Here is a 24,104-nt window from a genome sequence, read left to right on the forward strand (position 1 = left end):
CAACCAGGGCTCCTTACTCCATAATGGAGGCAAAAACCAACCAGATCTTCGGCCTTGATCTCATTTAGATCTTCACCCCTGAATCACCGGCGACTTAACCAACGAGGGCTTTACCCTTGACCAAATGGGGGGTTCACAAACCGTCATTGACCCACTATGGTCTTCATTAACCAGTGTTTTTGACCCTTTATGGGCTTCACCAACAAGAGTATCGTCCTTGACCCTCTGTGGACTTCATCAACCAGAGTATAGTCCTAGACCCACTGTGGACTTCACCAACCAGAGTATCGTCCTTGACCCTCTGTGGGCATCACCAACCAGAGTATCGTCCTTGACCCTCTGTGGACGTCACCAATCAAATGATTGTCATTAACCCCATGTGCGGATCTAGAGGGGGGGACGGGGGGGTCCCGACCCCCCCTGGAAAATGAAAATTTATTAAATTTACATAGTAAAATTATCGCGAAAATATGCCTCGGACCCCCCCTGGCAATCACAATTATCCTTCGGACCCCCCCTGGAAAAATTTTCTGGATCCGCGCATGAACCCTCTGTGGACGTCATCAACCAGAGTATAGTCCTAGACCCACTGTGGACTTCACCAACAAGAGTATCGTCCTTGACCCTCTGTGGACTTCACCAACCAGGGTATCTTCCTTGACCCTCTGTAGACTTAACCAATCAGAGTATCGTCCATGACCCTTTGTGGGCTTCACCAATCAAATGATTGTCCTTTAACCTCTGTGGACTTCACCAACCAGAGTATCGTCCTTGACCCTCTGTAGACTTCATCAATCAGAGTATCGTCCTTGACATTGGTTTTGACTAAAAAACAGATTTGCACGTAATTGCAGTATCTCTCACTGACGGGTTTTAAAAAAATACCGAAATGATATTCCTCATCCAATTGTTAGACCCATTGCAGGTGCTGTTAGGGAGGAATTTATCTTCATGGATGATAATGCTCGACCTCATAGAGCCCGTATCGTAAACGAGTACTTGGAAAGTAAAACAATTCAGCGCATGGACTGGCCAAGTCTTTCCCAAATGAACATGCTTGGGACATTCTTCAGCAACGCATTTCAGCTCGTCTTACAATTCCACAAAATCGACAAGAGCTCCAGGCTGCGTTGCAGGAAGAATGGCAACATATCACTCAGGCGAGCCTTGACGGGTTCATGGGCAGTATGGGACGGCGCTGTAGGGCTGCTATTGCCTCGCAGGGAGGTCATACAAAATACTGACTCAAAATTTCTCACCTTTGAAGTCTGTAACAATCACAGGGTTTTTTTTTAAGTGAACGTAAGAAATGATCTGTAGCATGTGTTTATAGCAACTCATCACATTTAATGATGAAGTATACATATGCCTCCAACTTCTCAATATTCTTATCTTTTCAAAGTAAATTTAGGAACAATTATCTCTGCTGCGAAAAAAAGTGGGGGGCTGAACCCTCTATGATGCTATGTGCCTAATGGTTAGGGCTAACTTTGCAAAAAAAGTGGGGAAGGGGGGCTTACCCCCCCCCCCCCCCCTAGCCCCCCTCCCTAGGTTCCGACGCCTATGACAACGACTGATTTCGGACAGCAGAGCAGATTTAGTAAAAACTAGAGCAGAGCTCGTGGCAAAGCCACGAGTAGGTCTTCCGTTGTTGCTGCGGGTTGAAAATATATGTGATATGGTGTCAAACGATTACAATGACTAAACTTTCAGTTCTGCTTTTGTTATAAAAACGTGTTGTGATTGAAAGCCTCTATATAAAACGTGTTTTGAAAAAGAAAGGAAGAAAATGTTTAAGAAAAACTATTTGTCGAACACAGTTTGTGTAATCGTTTCAAAAATTCTTCAAAAAATGAGATGTCTAATGGCGAGTTAAATATTCAAAGGGTAGCAAGCATTGTTATAAACAGTATGTACTCATGATTCATGTCAGGAATTGTATTTTTTTAAAAACCGAACCCGCCTACAAAACACGTAACCTTTTCTATGGGATAACTTCTTTATTTAAATCTTTCTAAATTTCTGAAGACTATGTGCAAGTTTAGAATTATTACGTGCTGACAAAATTTAGTATTAAGTCAAAATTGATGGCTTTTCTGAACTTTTCTACAGGGAAATGTGTGTCATCTGATATTATTTAATGATACGAGTAGACTTGGACATTCAAAATAATATATAATCAGCTAAAAAAAAAAGATAAGCGGGAGAATTTATGCGAAAGCGAGCATCTAAATTTTACACCAGATGGTGCTGTTTCATAGAGACACCGCTATGTAATGTGAATTAAATAACCTTATTTACAGAAATGAATATTACTTTTCTCGACAATGTAATCATATGAAAAATCCTTATTTTTATGTCAGTGGGTTGACTAATTAGATTGAAAAAAAACTTCAATTGCGCTTGCGTAAATTGGAATTCTGGGAAGGAATTAGACAGTCCGTGTTAGAGAAATTCGAAGTTATGAAACTGGTTAGTTTTGAGATCAAACTGCGCATTGATATATTAAAGGACTTTCATGGGTATCGTCTGCCCAAGGTCCGTAATCCGTATGTGCAGTCATACATTGTATGTACATCGGATATTCATTGTTCAGCTAAAATTAGTATTCCACTGGCTGTAGCTAATCTTGTAAGTAAATTAAGTTGCATTACAACCTCATGATACACAACTTCAATTTAAAGTTTTTTTTTTATCAATTTTCATACAATTAGCAATAAATAAAATCCCCAATAACGCACATCTACTTTACTTAAGTGTAACTTTGAGAAGCGCATATATTTTTGGGAGGCAGATATGTCGCTATATTATAGTCTGCAAGTCAAGTGAATTATCATGGTCTTTCAAAGAAATAGGAAATCTGTCGACACTTGCAGTACTTTGATGAATTCTATGGCGATCGACTGCATTGCATAATGTAGTCGTATTTCCCAAGAACAAAATTTCCTTTGACTTCAAACTTTTAATTATAATACATTATGAATTATTCTGTTCATAACTATAGAAGTTAAGCGTGTTTAACAGGTTAATTTATTAGCCACATTCTCAGGTTACGATTTCACATCTTCAATGTGAAGATGATTGACTTCGAATAATAGTCTTATTGTTTATAAAAGCACCCTTCCAACTGTTACTCAATTACATATGTTCTGAGAAGCGACACAAGATTTTCGGTCGCACGTGGCGATTGAATTAACACAGACTGACCGAATAAACAAACGAGTGGGAAAACGATACACGTTGAGGAGAAAATGTTACACATAAGGAGAAGTCACCAAAAATGATTTTCGACAGATCTGGATATCTTTTCGCCAACTTAAAAAAAATCCAGCGCGAGCACTTGTCAGCGGGGCGGGAGGAGGGGGGGGGGGGCGCAGCAAACGAACAACCATGTAGCAAAAACTACAGAGTGATTAATATGTGGCCGATAGAATCTAATCTTAATTTGTTTAAAACTCATGTGAATATTCTTTTAAATAATCATCAAATGCCTCAATTAAGGACAATTCAGGACATTCTTTTATCGTGCTAGCACCTACCGCAAACATGTAACATGGGACTTTGATTATAATTTGATTTGATTTGATTTTTAAACTACCTTGTACGCTGTCGTATAATTAAATCAATGCTTAATCAACTGTACAAGTAAAATAAATTTATCTTTTCCCCTTAAACCTATAATAGTTGAAAACATAATAAAATATAGTTCTGTCCGTGCAAAATATGAAACATGAACGCGTGATAAGGTACATGTAGAATAACACGAGCCGACCGCGGATCATTGTCCACTCGCTTTGGATCTCCTCGGCCAAGTGCGAGGGATGATCATCATTTAATATTTGTGTGTGTGTGGGGGGGGGGGGGGGGGTAAATTTTTTAGATATACAAACCAACCATTAATTTATGTCTGACGATGTTTCCGATTTGGAATAATATCGTTCATTGATATTCACTTACACTCAATTTTTAAAAAAAATGAATACAAGATGGACAAACTTTTATAACATAAATAAAACAGTTCTTGTATTTACGGCTATATAAACTCAAACACGTTCATATTCATCAAGTGTGCGTCGCGGTGTGCGAATCTTATGTATTAGATAACCGCTTATCGCTAGCTAGTGCAGCCGTGGCTGATCACCTCGGCCGTGGACGAAGGATAGATTACGTAAAGGTACAACGCACAGACACGCACAGCTCAGAACCCAGGAAGATTTGAGAAGTTTGCAGTATAATGACCATATTCTATCAAATAGAATTTCTTTATTTTAAACTTGAAACCCACAATTGATATATGTCACATATTGCTTTAGATTGAGAATGACATTGCTTTTATTAATTAACTGAACGATTTCTTAATTGACACCTAATCGTTTAGTCCATAAACTTTTATGTGTAATCAAAACTAAAACAATTCTTGAGTTTGCGGCTAAATAAACTCATATATGAGAGACGCACTCTCGTGTATTAGATAACCGCTGACCGCTAGGTAGCCCAGCCGCGACCATGGTGACCGATTTTCTCGGCCGCGGGCGAGGGAGAGTTTCGTTAACTTGGCCAAATTGCCGCGAGTACTGGTCAACACATATTACTTTTTACCCTCATATTATGCAATACCCGAACACAAAAACAGTTTTATCAGATCAATTAAGTCACAAACAACATTTTTTGCAGCGACGCCGATATCGAAAAATATACCGTTTTAGAGTTATGAAGCAAAGACTTTTAAGGAATCTAGACCCCTCATTTTAGGGGCTAGCCCCTTTTTTATGGTATCAAATGAAAGCTCTTAATATTTTGCACAACTTTTGTTCTTTATGTGTTTTGAAAAAATTTACAACTAAAAAGTTATTGAGCAAAGATATAAGCAAAATTTAACATTTTTTGAAACATAAATTTCGATGTAATTTTTTAAGAAGTAAACGTGGGTTAATCAAACATATAAAACTAGGAGGACAACGTTCAAGATGTCTACTTTAAAGATTTGTAAATTAAAACTACTTGCTACGGATCAACTCGGAGCCTTTGCAGGTACACGAGACCCACTAAAAAAATATTCAAAGGGGAATAACTCAAAATCGGAAGTAGCGATTGCAAAATATTTTGTGATATAGTAAGCTATTGTCATTTCCAATAAACCCTGAAAATTTGAATAAAATCTAATGACAAACAAGCGAGATATTACAGTTTAAAGAAACGTCTAGAAGAAAAAGAAGAAGAAAAATAACTAGAGCAAAGCTCGTTGCAAAGCAACGAGTGGGTCTTCCGGTAATGTCGAAAGTAAAGCTAGAAGTTCCTGTAAGAAGCAGGGTTTTTAAACTAACAAACATAAGAAACTAAGACCAAAAAAAATCGAATTATTCTTGGCACGAGTTAACAAAATCCGAATGATACCAAGTACGAATTAACAAACCTTATCGATTTCAAGAACGACATAGCAAATACAAATCCGAATCTGTAAAAGTACGATTTAACAATTATCGATTAATTTTAGGTACGAGTTAATTTAACTCTGAACATAAAACTATTTTCTTAACCAAGAATGTGGAATCAAAATTTCCGGAAAAATCAATTTTTAAAACTCTTTATCTCTGTATTGCATCGTCCGATTTTAAAACTGATTTCAGTTTTGAATTATGAATAATAAGCTCTTATTTTCTGCCTTGTGATTAATTACTAATTATCGCTTAAAAATAAGTTATTATGAAAAGAATTTGTAGCCCTTTTGGCCCCTTATTTGAGGGGCTGGCCCCTTTTTCTTGATATCAAATGAAAGGTCTTGTAAATATAAACATATTTTGTAACACAAGTATTCACGAATTGTTAACCGTTCTAGAGATATCCTTACAACTGTGTTTTAGGGGCCGACCCTTAAACTCCTTACCAGGTCCACCAAAAAAATATTTTTAGATCCCATATCGTTTAAAACATTATTTTGAGCAACTTTTCTTCTACAAGGCTTTTCAAAATATTTCTCCTTTTCTAGATATTAATGACCAAATTTTTAGACATCTGGCCCCTTGAAACCCCTAATAACGTATCATATGTCTTAGGTATGGTACCGTATAGATAAACAGATGTACAATGAACATGTTTGGTTCTATAATTGATAACAAATTATTTTTCAGTAAAGAGTTATTATAAAAAGACTTTAGAGCCCTCTTGGCCCCTTATTTGAAGGGCCAGCCCTTATTCCTTGATATCAAATAAAAGGTCTTATAAATATAAACACATTTTGCTCAACAAGTGTTCAGAAATTGTTGACCGTTCTAAAGATATCTGAACAATTGTGTTTTAGGGGCTGACCCTTAAAATCCTTACTGGGGCCACCAACAAAAACTATTAAGGTAGCATATTGTTAAGAACATTATTCTAAGCATTTTTTGTTCTATAATGCTTATCAAAATATTTCTCCTTTTCTAGATACTTAAGATCAAAGTTTTGAACTTCTGGCCCCTTTAAACCCCTAATTACGTAACATATGACTTAGGCATGGTACTGTATAAATAACAGATATACAATGAACATTTTTGGTTCTATAATTGATAACAAATTATTTTTCAGAAAAGAGTTATTGCAAAAAGACTTAAGAGCCATTTTGGCCCCTTATTTGAGGGGCCAGCCCCTTTTTCTTGAAATCAAACGCAAGTCCTAGTTAATCTGAACAACTTTTGCATTACATGTCTTAACAAAATATTTACACATTATAAGCTAGGGCCGAAAATGTGCGAAAATTTCGTGAAAAAAATTGGTTCCTATTTTTGAGCTCGGGCGAGCTTCGCCGCCTTGCGCATTTTTCAAAATATCAAATAAATAGGATCATCTACAGACATTCATCTACTATCCCTGAAAGTGTCACGTTTCTATCGCAAGTAGTTTTTGAGAAGTTACGTGGACAAAATGGTCCTTAAAAATTCACTAAATCCTCAAAATCTCGAACCGGAAGTGACGTCATAAGCCAGAAATTTTATAATATCAAGTATATTTGATGCTCAATGTGTCCTGTAAATTTCATGCAAATCGGTCATGTAGTTCACGAGAAATAGCGTTCGAAAAAAGCCAGAAAAAAAATAAAAAATAAAATAATAATAAGGAAAAGAAACAATAGAATAACAAGAGGGTCTTCCGTCGGAAACGGAAGACCCTAATAATGAAGAATTTCCAACAGAATCAGTACAAGGTCTTCCGTTGGAAACGGAAGACCTTAATTAAAGGGCCGAAGAACGCCTGGTCATTGAGGTGTTTGTTTACATATAAATACAGTGACGGGGAATACCTGAGTCAGCACACACATGTTATCTAACCAGGATCCCCCGACATCAGACTTTGCACCGATAGAAGTGGATAGACCGGGTCGTAGTGACAGTGGTGTTAGTGACAGTGGAGGCACCGGCTACAGTAAGTACATACTGGAGGTTACTGTTGTAGTAGATGTCAATACAGACACGGTGTAAGTACTTACGGTAGGGGGGCTGTAGAAGAAGATGTTAATACAGACACGGTGTACGTACGTACTGGGGGGGGGCTGTAGTAGTAGATGTTAGACAGACAGTATAAGTACGTACTGTGAAGGGGTAACTGTAGTCGTACAGGTATCAGGAGAAAACGTACCCAAGATAAAACGTACCCAGGAGAAAACGTACCCAATTCCTAGGGTACGTTTTCTCCAAGAGAGCTTAACGATAAGAGCGTCAGACGTATGAGTAAGGGTAACAAAAATAGCACAGGGATAACAAATATAACACAGGAAAAACAAATATAACAGCTATAAAAACGCAGGAATTAACAAATATAACATAGGAATTACAAATATAACGCAGAAATAACAAATATAACATAGGAATAACAATACAGGAATAACAAATATAACAGGTATAAAAACGCAGGAATTAACAAATATAACATAGGAATTACAAATATAACATGGGAATAATAAATATAACACAGGAATAACAAATATAACTTAGAAATAACAAATGTAACATAGGAGTAAAAATACAGAAATAACATATAACAGGTACAACAACGCAGGAATAACAAATATAACATTCGAATATTAAATATAACACAGTAATAACAAAAATATAACACAGGAATATGTCGTGTATAAGGCCAGAAGATTGGTACATTCTATGTAACGGGACGGAGGTCAGCTTGATATAGGTTCTCATTTTGAAATCTTTGTTAAAATGTTGGTAAGTTAGATAAATCGATCTTATGTTTAAATGTCATTTAAAAATAAATCGTCTCTATTATAGCACCATGTTTTTAAATCGCTATCGTGTGTGAATTTTTTTAAAATCCCAGCTTTGTCAATTTATTGCTTTAATTTACAGCTTATATATTTCTTTTAGCTCGAGTTATCAATATGTGTGACTTTGTATAATAATATTGTATAATAATATTGTATATTCTATTATCTAAACTAATAATTATTAATAAAGCTATAATCTATTATTCAAACAATGAGTTCAAATACATATACAGTATAACTTTACTGTCTCTGCAATAGCCTCACAACAGAATGCAGATTTACAACATTATCTTGTCTACATGTAAACCTAAAAAAAGAAACTAAAGGTATATTTAACCTATATTTTCCTTATCAGTATTCTGAACAGAGGTTTAACTACTTATGTAAAACACATTTTTATCGATTAAGTCTATTGCATAACAACAATACCATGTCCTCTGGTTTTTCTCTACCCGATTTGGAAAATTCCAAACGCTCTAAATTTAACTTGGACTAAATTTGGATTTATCATTAATGATGAGATATTCAGTGTGAAAAAATACAAGGAAATCTAATAAATTAGATATATAATATCGAAAAATCAGGCATAAAAGAAAAAATACTCGATATGTAAATACCAGAAAAATCAACGAAAATTTTGGTCTTCTTTCCTTTCGATGTTTGGTTTCTTTCCGTTGGTTTGGTTTGATTTTTGACTTGGTTTGGTTTGATTCGGTTTCGTTCCGTTTCGATTTTACAGGTACCCGAATTTGAAAGGTAGACACACGTTCGTGTATATTTTTTCTGTTTCTTCTCGTGCTTATGCATTCAAATAAGCAAGAAACAAAGATTTGTGAGGTAAATTGCACATATTGTGGCGTTTGTCGGAGCCTGCACGTGTGGAAAAATAAATTTTAATGTAATTAAATTATACATGCACTCAACACGTCTCTGCTCATGATACAATTCATTAAGCTTTATTTTATATTTTACATTCTTGCCAAAGCTGACAAAATATAAGTAATCAATATGATATTATCAATACATGTACTTTAAGGTTGAAAATATTCCTAGATTGTCTATTATGAAAAAGTACTACCAGCTAATAATACTCCACATTCAATATCAGAAATAAAATCCCATGAAGACTAAATGTGAGCGGAGAGAGCGACGAAGATCACATGAAATATGGCGCCAGCAGCAGAAGAGGCTTCTACAGGAAGTGTCGTCAAAATATCACGTGATGAATCATCCATCAACGAACACGTGCTTCACGACTACATAGCCGGAGCAGTTGGGGGTATCGTGAATGTTATGCTAATGAAACAGCTAAACTAGTGTATGGTGTCCGGATATTAATTAATTCAGCAATAATATATTTATAACATGTACATGTCACAAATTCATATTAGGTGCTCTGTATATTACCAAAGCAAAGAAATTTTAAAATGTAAAATTACAGGTATATAACATGCCATGAATATATTATTGTTGATTTAATGAATTATATTAAATATTTAAGGGAAATTTATCAATTGGTAGATTTAATAATAATTTACATGCATGCTAGCATATCCTTATACAGTGACATACTAGTAACTATATTTTTATTCATATACATTGATAATAAATGAAAATAATATATATATTTCAAAGTACATTTTATTTAATTTTAATCCATACTTGCGTGCAGGCCTACCTATTTCAGCATGCGCAGTCTTATATTTCCGTTAGCGCGACGGCGTGTTGTGCAAAGTTGTGTTAGCGCGACGGCGTGTTGTGCAGAGTTGCGTTAGCGCGACGGCGTGTTGTGCAAAGTTGCGTTAGCGCGACGGCGTGTTGTGTGTTAGCGCGACGGCGTGTTGTATGTTAGCGCGGCGTGTTGTGAGTTAGCGCGACGGTGTGTTATGCAAAGTTGCGTTAGCGCGACGGCGTGTTGTGTGTTAGCGCGACGGCGTGTTTTGCAAAGGCTTTAGCGCGACGGCATGTTGTGTGCTAGCGCGATGTCTCGTTTATCTGAACGCGATGTCGCGCTAACGCAAATGGCCCTATCCGGACACCATACCAGGGAGATGTCATTTCATTCTTAATTTAAATGTCTGTCCCGTTGAATTTTAGGTATGGCCGGTATTATTGTGGGACACCCGTTCGATACCACCAAGGTGTGTGTGTCCATTCACTCTCTCTCTAACATCACGTGTTATACATGAAATGATTGGTGTAATGTTTAATTATGACGTCACAGGTTCAGCTCCAGACGCAGCTCCACAGCAACAGGTACAAGGGCACTGTCTCCGCTGTCCTCAACATCAACAAATACGGATGGGTGGGTACTGTATATATCAGGACAGACGACTAGCGCTCTTTGTACTGCTATTTCTTCACTACGGAGATAGGCAACTTTTCAAAGGACAGACACTGAGTTGTTAATTTTGTTGACCTTTTCACAGGTGCACGGCTTCTTTCGCGGAATGTCCACTCCACTGCTGTCTTACGGCATCGTTAATTCTGTGTACTTTGGAGTTTACGGAAACACCTTGAAGATCCTGGAGGAGAGCAGAGAGAAGCGGAAGTCTTCCTATTTGAACATTTACCTGGCGGGGTGCGTGGGAGGGGCTGCCCAGCTGATCCCCGTCATCCCCACGGACTACATCAAAGTGGTGCTACAGTCACAGATCCCCCGACACAAGGGGGGCACAGGTGGGTACAGGTATACTGCATGTTGTGAATGTGTTACATTAAAAGTTAAGTTTGAATCGATAAATTTTGAACTTTTAATGTAACAAATGTTAGAGTACATTAAAACTTTGATAAGGAAGACAACTCTTACCGGGACAAACCGTTTTGTATCATTCTTTTTTTTTTTCTTTGCAATGAATGTACTATTCAACTAGAGCAGAGCTCGTGGCAAAGCCACGAGTAGGTCTTCCGTTGTTGCTGCGAGTTGAAAATATATGTGATATGGTGTCAAACGATTATAATTACTAAACTTTCAGTTCTGCTTTTGTTATAAAAACGTGTTGTGATTGAAAGCCTGCATATAAAACGTGTTTTGAAAAAGAAAATAAGAAAATGTTTTAGGAAAACTATTTGTCGCATACAGTTTATGTAATCGTAACAAACATTATTTAAAAAATGAGATATTTAATGGCGAGTTAAATTTTCAGAGGGTAGCAAGCATTGTAATAAACAGTATGTACTCATGTGTCATGTCAGGAATTGTGGTTTTTTTTATTTTAAACCGAACCCGTTTACAAAACACGTAACCTTTTTTCTAAGATAACTTCTTTATTTAAATATTTGTAAATTTTTGAAGACAATGTGCAATTTAGAATTGTTGCGTGCTGACAAAATTTACAGACCCTGAAACGTACTACTACAACAAAAAAAAGCGTGCGACTTACGTGCGAAAAACGTTTCGTATTAACCGTTTAGCGTTTCGTGTGAATCGTGAAGCGTTTCGTGTAAACCGTTTAGCGTTTCGGACAAAGCGTGCAGAATTTCGGACAATGCGTTTAAATCGTTTCGAGCAAAGCGTGCGAGAACCATGTGAAACGTTTATCAGATTTCATTCGGAACTCTCTGACAATTTGTTTCAAAATGGAGCCCGTGTTTTACATTACATGTACTTTAAACTGTTTGTGATTGGCAAAACTCTCTTGTAGGTATTTTCATGAAAAAAAAATCTAGAAGAAATGATATACTTATCTTTTTACAAAATTGAATTTATTTTTAACAAACAAAAGAAAGGTATATGTATTAAAAGACGACTTGTTACAGAGTACATGTATATATAACGTTTTATACGATGTTTCAGTACTGGTACAGTTTTACCGGTAACGAATATTTGCCAGTATCGAATAATTTTTAGAAAAATTATTGGTGGAAGACAAAGTTGAGGTTTTAAAAAATTCTAGCTAGGTGATTATAACATAGAAATAAATATTATATCAGTGTTTGCCATTTGCACGATTATTTACCGAATTGTTTACAAATTAAAAATGTGCCCCAGATATGGGCTGCCGGATGTTCAAAGCAGAAAAAACGAAAGTGTGAAAACAATTAAGCCTAACTATGAAAATAAGTTTGTTATTGATCCCTATTTAGTGAATAATTATTAAATATAATTCATTTAAAAAGATAATACATCATATCAAATAATAATGGAGCTTTGAATGAAATTACGACTTCAAATAGAACCACGTGTAGTTTTCCTAGTTACGGTTCATTGCGACAGAAGTATTATTTGGCTGCAAAAATTGATAGATATACGGGAAAAACAAAGGAAAATGGCAACTACTTATCATCAATTACTACTATAAAGTGTTTGTATGAAAATTCAATATTATAAAGTAACGGAAATGAAAACAGTTCAAGTCCAGTTTCAATTTGACCGGAAAACGGTATGATAAAAATAACGATCATATAATTTGTTTAAATGACATATTCCCACAATTGTTTTTCCTTGTTCATTTATAAGTCCATTAACATGTACCTCTAGTATATTTTTGAAATTAATTCGCCTCAAAATATTCGGTCAGAAGTGATAAAGGGCGCTTAATTCGATACTGGGAAACGAATTCAAAACTAGGAAACTGGAGGGGGTGTTGAAATTACTGTCTCCGTAATTCATCCTTTATTTTTTCGGGTTTGATACAGTTTAGAAGGACAAAGAAACGCGATTTAAACAAAAAATAAAAACATTTGGAATTCCGATAATAATAGTTGCATGCACGAAAAACCGCATACTGATTCGTTACCGGTAAAATGACTGTACAATATTAAAATTCGCTATACATAAAAAATATTAAATACAGTTAGCAAAATATGATTTCTGTTGGAACAAGCCTTAATCAACTTTAACTTACACGAGTATGTTTTGATAAGCATGTATCTTTTTTAATTTATTTACATCGATAACTCTTATTGAGACCACTCGCGACACACATAACCTCGGACATCGGGTGAGACCTGCACCTGGCTGAACCTGTCAATCAAACTCTGTGTATTTGTTTTCATTGGATGGTCAAGCGTCTCTTTTTTTGTCAATAGCCAATGGAAAAATTAATGACTTCAAGGTAATTGGAATCAGTATTTGATGAAGCACACAATTTAAATGATAGAAAATTTATTAATTATTTGAACAAAATTAAATTTAAACATAGAAAGAAAACATACTGATCATTTCTATGAATTGCTTTGGAATCCCGATTACAGATATTTTTACAAGTAATTATTTTAATTACTTAAACCACTGTTAACGGAAAACAAGACGTAATAAACGCACAGGGATTTGCCTACAATGTACACAGTCATGCAATTAATTATTATGGGAATCTTTACGAATGGAACTTAATTCAAATAGATCATGATAATCTATATACACTGTACGCCGTTATACATGTAAGGAGCGCCGGTAATATATACGAAGATTGAGTCAAAAATTTAAATCATTTTTATTAAGGTCTTCCGTTTCCAACGGAAGACCTTTCTATTATTGTGCGGGAAAAAAATTAAGATTATTCTTATTTTTCTTTTTTTTTTTTTGTTTCCTAGACGCGAACTTTGAGGCTTCATATCTTGCTCATTTCTAAACGGTTTTTGCTCAAATTTTCAGGGCTAATGAACTTTACAAAACACTATCTTAAGCAATTCATAAAATGTAGAATTCCCTTTCCGTTAAAGAGTTATTCCCCTTTTAAATTTTTTTAGGGCCTTTTGTTTCCAGACAAAGGCTCCGAGACTATGATAGCAGGGAATGGGAATCCAACGAATTTGAATAACAGAGACATTGTAGTTGTGCACATCTGTTTATGTTTTTAGATTACGTTTTTTATTTAGGAAAAGGTAGGGGGTCAAAAAACAGGATTCAAAAAAGTGCAAAAATTTAGACATGTTTTCCATTATATCTTTTGAACGAAAAAAATTTTGTAAAGACATGTAGAATAAAAGTTGTGCAAAATAACAAGGGCTTTCATTTGACACCAATAAAAAGGGGCTGGCCCCTTAAATTAAGGGCCAATGGCCCCTAAAAAATTTTGCTTAATAACTCAAAAACGGTTAGGATTTTGATATGGCTGTCGCTGGAAAAGTTGTTCGTTGGGATCTCATGAAGGTCGTTTCAATGTTATTTTGTAAGTGGTTTGTGTAGTATGAGTGTAAAAAGCTTTACATGTTAGCATGTACCTGTTTTTATTTGACAAATTAACGAAATACTTTGTGCGTACAACTGGCATGAAGTTACCGCAGAAAGTATGCTGGTTTATACAGGAGGCATTAATTCATAAGAATTTTTTTTTTTAGAATACATGCTTTTTTTTTTAGGAGTTTAAGTCGTTGTTAAGTTCTTATAGTGCACAATCCTTAAAAACGGGAATTGGAAAACAAAACATTCTTTTTCTTTTCTAGTAAAACACAAAATATGGAATGAAAAAATATATGCATTACCTTTTTAAAGCGCTAAGCATAGCTCAGCGCTTTATTGTCGTTAGACTTCTATTTCCGGTGCAAGGAATAACTGCCCTCTATGAGCATAAATATACATCATTTAAACTGGTAAGAGGTATAGGGAACCAGTTATCTGGGTGACGGAAATGGCCGAGTAGATACGATTGGTTTGCGGGGCTAACGTACATCAGCACGGGATGCTACGCAGTGATGAAAAAATATAGTGCGTATTCAGAAGCTAAAATATAGAAAAATAAAATCGATTCTTTGCAAGAAAAAGTCAAAAACTGTGATAAATTACTGTTCAAAAGGTATAATTTGTGATTTTAACATATCTTTTTTCAGGCAAGTATCCATATACAAGTCGTGTTCAGCTTTAAGGTATCTCACTCCTCATGTTTTGATTTCATTGCGCAGATGATCATTATATTTGAAATGAATATGATTTTATTTATTTAATAATCACAGATAGATTATTATTTCATAATTACACAACATTCATAAAGAAAATCCATTTGAATTCAAGAAACAAACAAGTTTTTTGGGGAACTATTTTTTCGTGCGGAAGGTTTGTTAGACGAAAATGACCGAAACAACCAATTTATGAATTTTAAATATACTTTTCTTTTTATTATACTTTATTCATTATTCACATTTTTAACATTTGATAGGTTTGTAACATATTTTATAGGTTCTGTGTGACATGTACAAAATCAAATCTTGAGAATGTGATAGCCGTTTAGCATAAAATCATGCAAATATATAGAACATATCTGAAATTTTTTAAGCCAAATTTTGCGAGAATTTTACCTTTGAAGCCCTATATCTAAAATTTGACATCACTGAACCCCATGTTATATTATGTCAAAATGATACTGAATACATATCTAGGCATATTTGATTTAATCATCTTATAAAATTCTTGATATTCAAAAAGTTTTTATTTCAAATCAAATTGTAACTATTATAGAAATTGTCTATTTTAAGTGCAAAAAGGTCACACAAAAATTTATGCAGCTTCGTACAAATTTTTTGCGTAATCCCTCTATTCAGTGTGACCATTGTGCATAATTAAAAACAATATTTGAAGAAATAAGTTTGCTTAATCAAAAATACTGACAAAAAATCCTAATCAGGATGAAATGTTGCATTTTAGGTGCGAAAAGGTCAAATTAAATAGGCCATAACTCAGAGGGATGGATACTGACCCCCCATTATCTTTGTATTTTTAAGTATGTTTTGTCTACAGATTTCAATAATATACTTCTCAAGAAAATCTTGATAAAACATTGAGGAGTGGGTTACCTTAATTCACATCATCTTCAGAAAGTAACATATATTTAAAGAAATCTGGCCTTCGATACTTTAAATTGATATTCATTAAACATAAACCAAAATTTCGATAAGGCTCATTTCCGCCTACGCTTGCACACAATAAATTTTCTTAGAACCAAGCTAGGTTAGCGCTTTTCAGTACTTTCAGTACTTTGATTAATATAAACATCATGCATTCAAAATCTACCTTGAATCAGAGCTTTGTGAGTACCATTACGTAAGCTCTCCCTCGCCCGCGGCCGAGAAAGTCGGTCACCGTGGTCGCGGCTGGACTACCTAGCGGTCAGTGGTTATCTAATACACGAGAGTTGCGTCTCTCATATATGAATTTATTTAGCCGCGAACTCAAGAATTGTTTTAGTTTTGATTACACAAAATCTTTTGTGGATTAAACGATTGGATGTCAAGTAAGAAATACATGTAGTTCATTTAATTAATAAAAGCAATGTCATTCTCTAAAGCAATAATAGACATAGATCAATTGTGGGTTTTTAGTTTAAAATAAAGAACTTCTATTTGATAGAGTAAGGTCATTATACTGCAAACTTTTCAAATCTTCCTTGTTTCTGAGCTGTGCGTTTCTGTGCGTTGTACCTTTACGTAATCTATCCTTCGCCCACGGCCGAGGAGATCAGCCACGGCTGCATTACCTAGCGGTAAGCGGTTATTTAATACACAAGATTCGCACACCGCGACTTACACTTGCATGCATATGAACGTGTTTGAGTTAATATAGCCGTATATACAAGAACTGTTTTAATTTTATGTTATAAAGGTTTGTCCTACTTGTATATATTGAATTAAATATTTGAGTGTAAATGAATATTAATGAACGATATTACTCCATATCGGAAAAATCGTTAGACATAAACTAATGGTTGGTTGGTTTATGTAAACTACTTTAAAAACCGTACAATTAATGTTTTAAATCAACACCCCCACCCCACCCCCCTCAAATATTAAACCTTTAAATAATGATCATCCCTCGCACATGGCTGAGGAGATCCGGCGCGAGTGGTTAAGTGATCCGCGGTCGGTTCGTGTTCTTCTACATGTACCTTATGACGCGTTTATGTTTCATATTTTGCACGGACACAACTTTATTTTATTATGTTTTCAACTATTATATTGGTTTAAGATAAAGTTATTTTACTTTTACAGTTGATTAAGCATTGATTTATACGATAGCGTACAAGGTAGTTTAAAAATCAAATCAAATTATAATCAAAGTTCCATGTTACATGTTTGCGGTAGGTGCTAGCACGATAAAGGAATGCCCTGAATTGAGGCATTCGATGATTATTTTAGTAAATATTCACATGAGTTTAAACAACTTTAGATTAGATTCTATCGGTCATTCTGTAGTTTCATTGTGGAAGCGAACTCATTGCTGCCCCCCCCCCACTCCTCCCGCCCCGCTGACAGGTGCTCGCGCTGGATTTTTTTTTAATTGGAGAAAAGAAATCAAGATCTGTCGAAAAACATTTTTGGTGGTTTCTTCTTATGTGTAACATTTTGTTTCACTTTCCCACCCCTTTGTTTATTCGGCCAGTCTGTGTTAATTCAATTGCCGCATGCGATCGAGAATCTTGTGCCGCTTCAGCGCACACAGCTCAGAACATTTATAGCCCCAGGTCATCAATTGTTATGTAATTGAGTAACAGTTGGAAGGGTGATTTTACTACATAAAATAATAAAATCATAATATAATCTATTTTAATTGAGTACCATGCGTATAGATTCCCATAATAATTTTTTTTTTATTTCCTTTCAATGTTTACATTTAATTTTGTTCAAATAATTAATAAATTTTCTACCATTTAAATTGTGTGCTTTATCAAATTCTGATTCCGATTACCTTGAATTCATTAATTTTCCATTGGCTTTTGACAAAAGAGAGACGCCTGACCATCCAATGAAAACAAATACACAGAGTTTGATTGACAGGTTCAGCCAGGTGCAGGTCTCGCCCGATGTCCGAGGTTATGTGTGCTGCTTGTACACAGCCGAATGGTCTCAGTAAGAGTTATCGATGTAAATAGATAATAAAAATACATGCTTATCAAAACATGATCGTGCAAGTTAAAGTTGATTTAGGTTTGTTCCAATAGAAATCATGTTTCGCTAACTGTTTTTAATATTTTTTATGTATAGCGAATTTTAATATTGTTTCAGTACTGAAACATCGCATGAAAACGTTAAATATACATGTACTCTGTAACTAGTCGTCTTTTAATACATATACCTTTCTTTTGTTTGTTAAAAATTCGTTCAATTTTGTTAAAGTAATGTAAAACACGCGCGCCATTTTGAAACAATTAACTTGTCAGAGAGTTCCGAATGAAATCTGATGAACGTTTCAAACGGTTCTCGCACGCTTTGCTCGAAACGATTTACACGCTTTGTCCGAAACGCTAAACGGTTTACATGAAACTCTAAAAGGTTTACACGAAACGTTTCTCGCACGTTGGCCGCACGCTTTTTTGGTGTAGTAGTACGTTTTAGGGTCTGTAAATTTTGTCAGCACGCAATTCTAAACTTGCACATAGTCTTCTAAAATTTAGAAATATTTTAATATAGAAGTTATCTTTGAGAAAAGTTTACGTGTTTTGTAGGCGAGTTCAGTTTAAAAAAGAAATACAATTCCTGACATGAATCATGAGTACATACTGTTATAACAATGCTTGCTACCCTTTGAAAATTTAACTCGCCATTAAACATGATCTCATTTTTTAAACAATGTTTGAAACGATTACATAAACTCTGCTCGACAAATCGTTTTCCTAAAATATTTTCTTCCTTTCTTTTTTCAAAACACGTTTTATATACAGACTTTCAATTACAACACATTTTTATAACAAAAGCCGAACTGAAAGTATAGTCATTATAATCGTAACATATATTTTCAACTCGCAGCAACAACGGAAGACCTACTCGGGGCTTTGCCACGAGCTCTGCTCTAGTTTCTTGTTCTTTTCAATACAATGTTAAATTACTTTGAAAAAAATCCGAAGTAGTAATTACAATTTTCTTTTTTGTTTAATCATTTGAATTTTTTCTGAGGTACATGGATATGTACAGAACATATTTATTTACGCGAATGATACGACATAGGAAAAAAATAATCGGATGTTTGTATAACATTGTTTTCTAACGAATGTGCCTAATTTAATTTTAAATATTTTTCAACATTATCAATGTAAATAATATCAGATTTATTTCCTGTTTGTATTTTTACATCGTATTCTCTGAAACCAATAAAAATACTAATGTTAGAAGAAAAATCAAATCCCGCCGAATACTGAAAAACCGATTTCAGTTTGTAATCATACGGATTTTTATTTTTGGTATTGACTATTGAGTTACGGTAACATTTTTTCTGGATGATTTTTTATTTATATTTTATGTAGTAAAAGCACCATTCCAACTGTTACTCAATTACATAACAATTGATGACACGGGGCTATATATGTTCTGAGCTGTGTGCGCTGAAGCGACACAAGATTCTCGGTCGCACGTGGCGATTGAATTAACACAGACTGACCGAATAAACAAACGGTTGGGAAAGTGAAACAAAATGTTACACATAAGAAGAAGCCACCAAAAATGATTTTCGACAGATCTTGATATCGTTTCGCCAAAAAAATAAAAAATACAGCGCGAGCTCCTGTCAGCGGGGCGGGAGGAGGGGGCGGGGGGGGGGGGGGCAGCAATGAGTTCGCTTCCATAATGAAACGAACATGTAGAAAAACTACAGAAGTGATTAATATGTGACCGATAGAATCTAATCTAAAGTTGTTTAAAACTCATGTGAATCTTCTTTAAATAATCATCGAATGCCTCAACTCAGGACATTCTTTTATAATGCTAGCACCTACCGCAAACATGTAACATGGAACTTTGATTATAATTTGATTTGATTTTTAAACTACCTTGTACGCTATCGTATACACCAATGCTTAATCAACTGTACAAGTAAAATAAATTTATCTTTTCATCTTAAACCAATATAATAGTTGAAAACATAATAAAATATAGTTGTGTCCGTGCAAAATATGAAACATAAACGCGTCATAAGGTACATGTAGAAGAACACGAACCGACCGCGGATCACTTATCCACTCGCGCCGGATCTCCTCAGCCATGTGCGAGGGATGATCATCATTTAATGGTTTAATATTTGAGGGGGGGGGGGGGGGGTGTTGATTTAAAACATTAATTGTACAGTTTTTAAAGTACTTTACTTAAACAAACGAAACATTAGTTTATTCTAACGATTTTTCCGATTTGGAGTAATATCATTCATTAATATTCATTTACACTCAAATATTTAATTAAATATATATACAAGTAGGACAAACTTTTATAACATAAAATTAAAACAGTTCTTGTATATACGGCTATATTAACTCAAACACGTTCATATGCATGTAAGTGTAAGTCGCGGTGTGCGAATCTTGTGTATTAAATAACCGCTTACCGCTAGGTAATGCATCCGTGGCTGATCTCCTCGGCCGTGGGCGAAGAATAGATTACGTAAAGGTACAAAGCACAGAATCGCACAGCTCAGAACCAAGGAAGATTTGAAAAGTTTGCAGTTTAATGACCTTACTCTATCAAATAGAAGTTATATATTTTAAACTTAAACCCCACAATTGATCTATGTCTATTTTTGCTTTGGAGAATGACATTGCTTTTATTAATTAAATGAACTATTTCTTACTTGACATCCAATCGTTTAATCCACAAAAGATTTTGTGTAATCAAAACTAAAACAATTCTTGAGTTCGCGGCTACATAAATTCATATATGAGAGACGCAACTCTCGTGTATTAGATAACCGCTGACCGCTAGGTAGTCCAGCCGCGAGCATGGTAACCGATTTTCTCGGCCGCGGGCAAGGGAGAGCTTACGTAATGGTACACACACACATGTAGCTCTGATTCAAGGTCGATTTTAAATGCATGGAGTTAATAACTAAAATGTAATGCATAGAGTTTTTTAATTCCATATTTTGTGGTTTACTAGAAAAGAAAAAGAATGTTTTGTTTTACAATTGCCGTTTTTAATGATTGTGCACTACAAGAACTTAACAACAATAATTTTAACTCCTTAAGGAAAAGCGTATACTCCAACAACAACAAAAATTCTTATGAATTAATGCCTCCTGTATAAACCAGCATACTTTCTGCGGCAACTTTATGCCAGTTGTACGCACAAAGACTTTCGTTAACTTGTCAAATGAAATCATGTACATGTCAACATGTAAAGCTTTTTACACTCATACTACACACATCACATACAAAATAACATTGTAACGACCTTTATGAGATCCCAACAAACAACTTTTCCAGCGACAGCCATATCAAAATCCTAACCGTTTTTGAGTTATTAAGCAAAATTTTTTAGGGGCCATTGGCCTTTAATTTAAGGGGCCAGCCCTTTTTTATTGGTGTCAAATGAAAGCCCTCTATATTTTGCACAACTTTTATTCTACATGTCTTAACAAAATATTTTTCGTTTAAAAGATATAAAGGGAAATATGTCTAAATTTTCGCACTTTTTTTAATCCTGTTTTTTGATCCCCTACCTTTTCCTAAATAAAAAACGTAATCTTAAAACAAAAACAGATGTGCACAACTACAATGTCTCTGTTATTCAAATTCGTTGGATTCCCATTCCCTGCTATCATAGTCTCAGAGCCTTTGTCTGGAAACAAAAGGCCCTAAAAATTTTTAAAAGGGGAATAACTCTTTAACGGAAGGGGAATTCTAAATTTTATGAATTGCTTAAGATAGTGTTTTGTAAAGTACATTAGCCCTGAAAATTTGAGCAAAAACCGTTCAGAAATAAGCAAGATATGAAGCCTCAAAGTTCGCGTCTAGGAAGAAAAAAAAAAAAAAGAAAAATAATTTTTCCCGCACAATAATAGAAAGGTCTTCCGTTGGAAACGGAAGACCTTAATAATAAATATATGTCCATTTCAAAATTATTTTTCCTTTAAAAACCATTGCTAGGATAAGGAATTGAAGTAATTAAATGAATCACTGTCTATAATGATGGTGGCGCGGTTTACTGTAAATTATAATTAATGTTGTATTTCTTCAGACATCAAAAAGGCATTTAGCGGCCCCTTGGACTGTGCTAGACACATAGTGAGGCAGCATGGCGTACGTGGGCTGTATAAGGGGGGCCTGGCGATGGCCTACAGGGACGTTCCCAGCTACGGACTGTACGGACTGACGTACGAGGTGATGTCACACTGGATGAAGGAGTCAGGCTGGTCCGACTCCCAAGGGGTCATTGCGGACCTCGTGGCCGGGGGATGCGCGGGAACTATCACTTGGGCCTCCATCATTCCTTTTGACGTGGTCAAGAGCCGGTACCAAGCGGACTTTGTGGGTGAATACTCGGGTCTTATTGACTGTGCAGTGAAGAGCTACAGGGAAGAGGGAGTCCGAGTGTTTTACCGGGGATGTATGGTCACGTGTTTAAGAGCATTCCCCGTCAACGCTGTCACGTTTCTCGTCTATTCTCAGTCCATGAAGTACATGGAGTCGCGCTAAATCTCGGGGAGAAGCGCCATCTGCTGTCTAAGCACAAAGGAAAGACCACTTCTACTGGTCAATTAATGCATTATTTTATCAAAGAAAGTGAAAATGTTTACATGGCGAATATGTACAATTAAATCAAACAGTATTAATTAAATTACAAACAAATAGTAATTTATGAACACATTCACGTCCATCCATCTTTCTAGAAATGTTCATCTCTTCAATAATGTACTCACAAAACTACTTTAAAATAACAAAAAATGGCACTGATTAAACATGTCTTTGAAATAAAGAAGCAACTGCACATGCTGGACGCATTTTGACCACAGCAACAAAGCTATTGCACTTGCAACAAAGAAGCACGATGGCGCGCTATAAATCCAGGGCGAAGGTTGTGGACCTCTTGGGGAGACCTTTGAAGGCCACGGACTTGGACTTTGGCCGGAACATCATCCCTGATTTCGTGTTCTCTCTGGACACCGCCATAGGAGGAAGTCGCAGTGCGCCTGCGCTGGTGATGTCGTTGGTATCCACCGTTGATGGCCTCCTAGTTTTGAAGTACAGGGTCATTCCTCTCTCTCTCCGAGGCGGGAATGAGGGCCGGTTAATGATGGCCTCCAGCATGCCCCTCGACTCTTTGATGTTCATGATCCGCCCGTCCGTTTTCCCGTCAGACAGCAGTTTCTCTGTTTTCCTCAGGCGGCGGACCCTTGGGTGTTGGTTCTTGATGATGGTGTCGATCTGTGGTTGTAGGTCCCTAAGGGAGGTCCCGCCGTAGACGCCGTACATCCCACTCTCGTCGTCCAGGTCCGGAACCTGGTCCCGGATCCGCTTCAGACATCTCTGGGTGCCCTTGGTGTGGATGTAGTACTGTTTGTGGGGCATGGTCTTCTGCCACATCTTGTAATCATAGCTCCGTTTGTCCCTGTCGATCGCCTTACCGTACGTGCTGCACCTGTCCTTCAGTTTATCGTTGCTGATGGAGGTGGTCTTTCTCAGCCGGTGGGTCTGTTTACCAATCAGTGACAAACGCTTGTCCTGGAGTTTTGGAAAGTTTTGGATATCCGCCATGACTATTGGCCGCGGACCTCAACATTTGGGGTAAACTGTAAGAGGTGGAATAAAACAAAACATCTATACGTCGTCTTTTTATGATAAATATATTTTTCTTATTTTACTCAAATTTACAAACCTTTTTTTCAACGATTTACACACATACCGATATTTACATAAAACCAAGACTTTAATACTTACATGAAAATTGAATTTCGGCCTTCCAAAAGTCCTAAATGATTGGTCTTCATAAATATTTTCCAATTTGATATATTTTCCTTCTAATGTACACAGTGCATAGAATTAACTGACGGCGAAATTCGACCTATTAAATTAGAATCTGGAGGAAAGGATTTCTACAGTGTGTTGCTTTTAATATTTTTAATCCATATTTAAAAGGTTAATCTACATATTTGTGTCGCTGATATTAGTAAACGTTTTAAAGACCTTTAATCCCTTTGGTTAATTGTAACTTAATCGCA

General features: G+C 35.7%; 2 protein-coding genes across 5 annotated transcripts; one reads left to right on the forward strand and one right to left on the reverse strand.

The window, feature by feature from the left end:
* The first annotated feature begins 7,243 nt into the window (after positions 1-7,243).
* Positions 7,244-22,873, forward strand: LOC128176265 (solute carrier family 25 member 45-like). 4 transcript variants are annotated; one of them, XM_052842473.1, is made up of 6 exons: positions 7,244-7,398; positions 9,363-9,533; positions 10,352-10,395; positions 10,479-10,559; positions 10,684-10,933; positions 22,124-22,873. In XM_052842473.1, the coding sequence occupies exons 2-6, from the start codon at positions 9,422-9,424 to the stop codon at positions 22,579-22,581; spliced, it is 945 nt and encodes a 314-aa protein (XP_052698433.1). In that variant the 5' UTR covers positions 7,244-7,398; positions 9,363-9,421; the 3' UTR covers positions 22,582-22,873. The 4 variants fall into 4 exon arrangements, with proteins under 4 accessions (XP_052698433.1, XP_052698434.1, XP_052698436.1 ...); XM_052842474.1 differs by having other exon boundaries at positions 7,253-7,402; XM_052842476.1 differs by lacking the exon at positions 7,244-7,398 and adding an exon at positions 7,487-7,503.
* Positions 22,639-23,978, reverse strand: LOC128176266 (uncharacterized). Its single transcript, XM_052842477.1, has 2 exons — positions 23,824-23,978; positions 22,639-23,675 (listed from the first exon to the last, which is right to left on the reverse strand). Exon 2 carries the CDS (start codon positions 23,638-23,640, stop codon positions 22,942-22,944), a length of 699 nt encoding a protein of 232 aa, XP_052698437.1. The 5' UTR covers positions 23,641-23,675; positions 23,824-23,978; the 3' UTR covers positions 22,639-22,941.
* Positions 23,979-24,104: the final 126 nt, after the last annotated feature.

This window comes from Crassostrea angulata, chromosome 3 (genome assembly GCF_025612915.1).
Source record: "Crassostrea angulata isolate pt1a10 chromosome 3, ASM2561291v2, whole genome shotgun sequence".
Classification (NCBI taxonomy): domain Eukaryota; kingdom Metazoa; phylum Mollusca; class Bivalvia; order Ostreida; family Ostreidae; genus Magallana; species Magallana angulata.

Coding starts and splice junctions, on each gene's coding strand:
- LOC128176265 (XM_052842473.1), top strand. CDS start 9,422: ATGGCGCCAGCAGCAGAAGAGGCTTCTACAGGAAGTGTCGTCAAAATA. Junction 10,396..10,478: donor ACCCGTTCGATACCACCAAG/GTGTGTGTGTCC, acceptor ATGACGTCACAG/GTTCAGCTCCAGACGCAGCT. Junction 10,934..22,123: donor CCGACACAAGGGGGGCACAG/GTGGGTACAGGT, acceptor GTATTTCTTCAG/ACATCAAAAAGGCATTTAGC.
- LOC128176266 (XM_052842477.1), bottom strand. CDS start 23,640: ATGGCGGATATCCAAAACTTTCCAAAACTCCAGGACAAGCGTTTGTCA.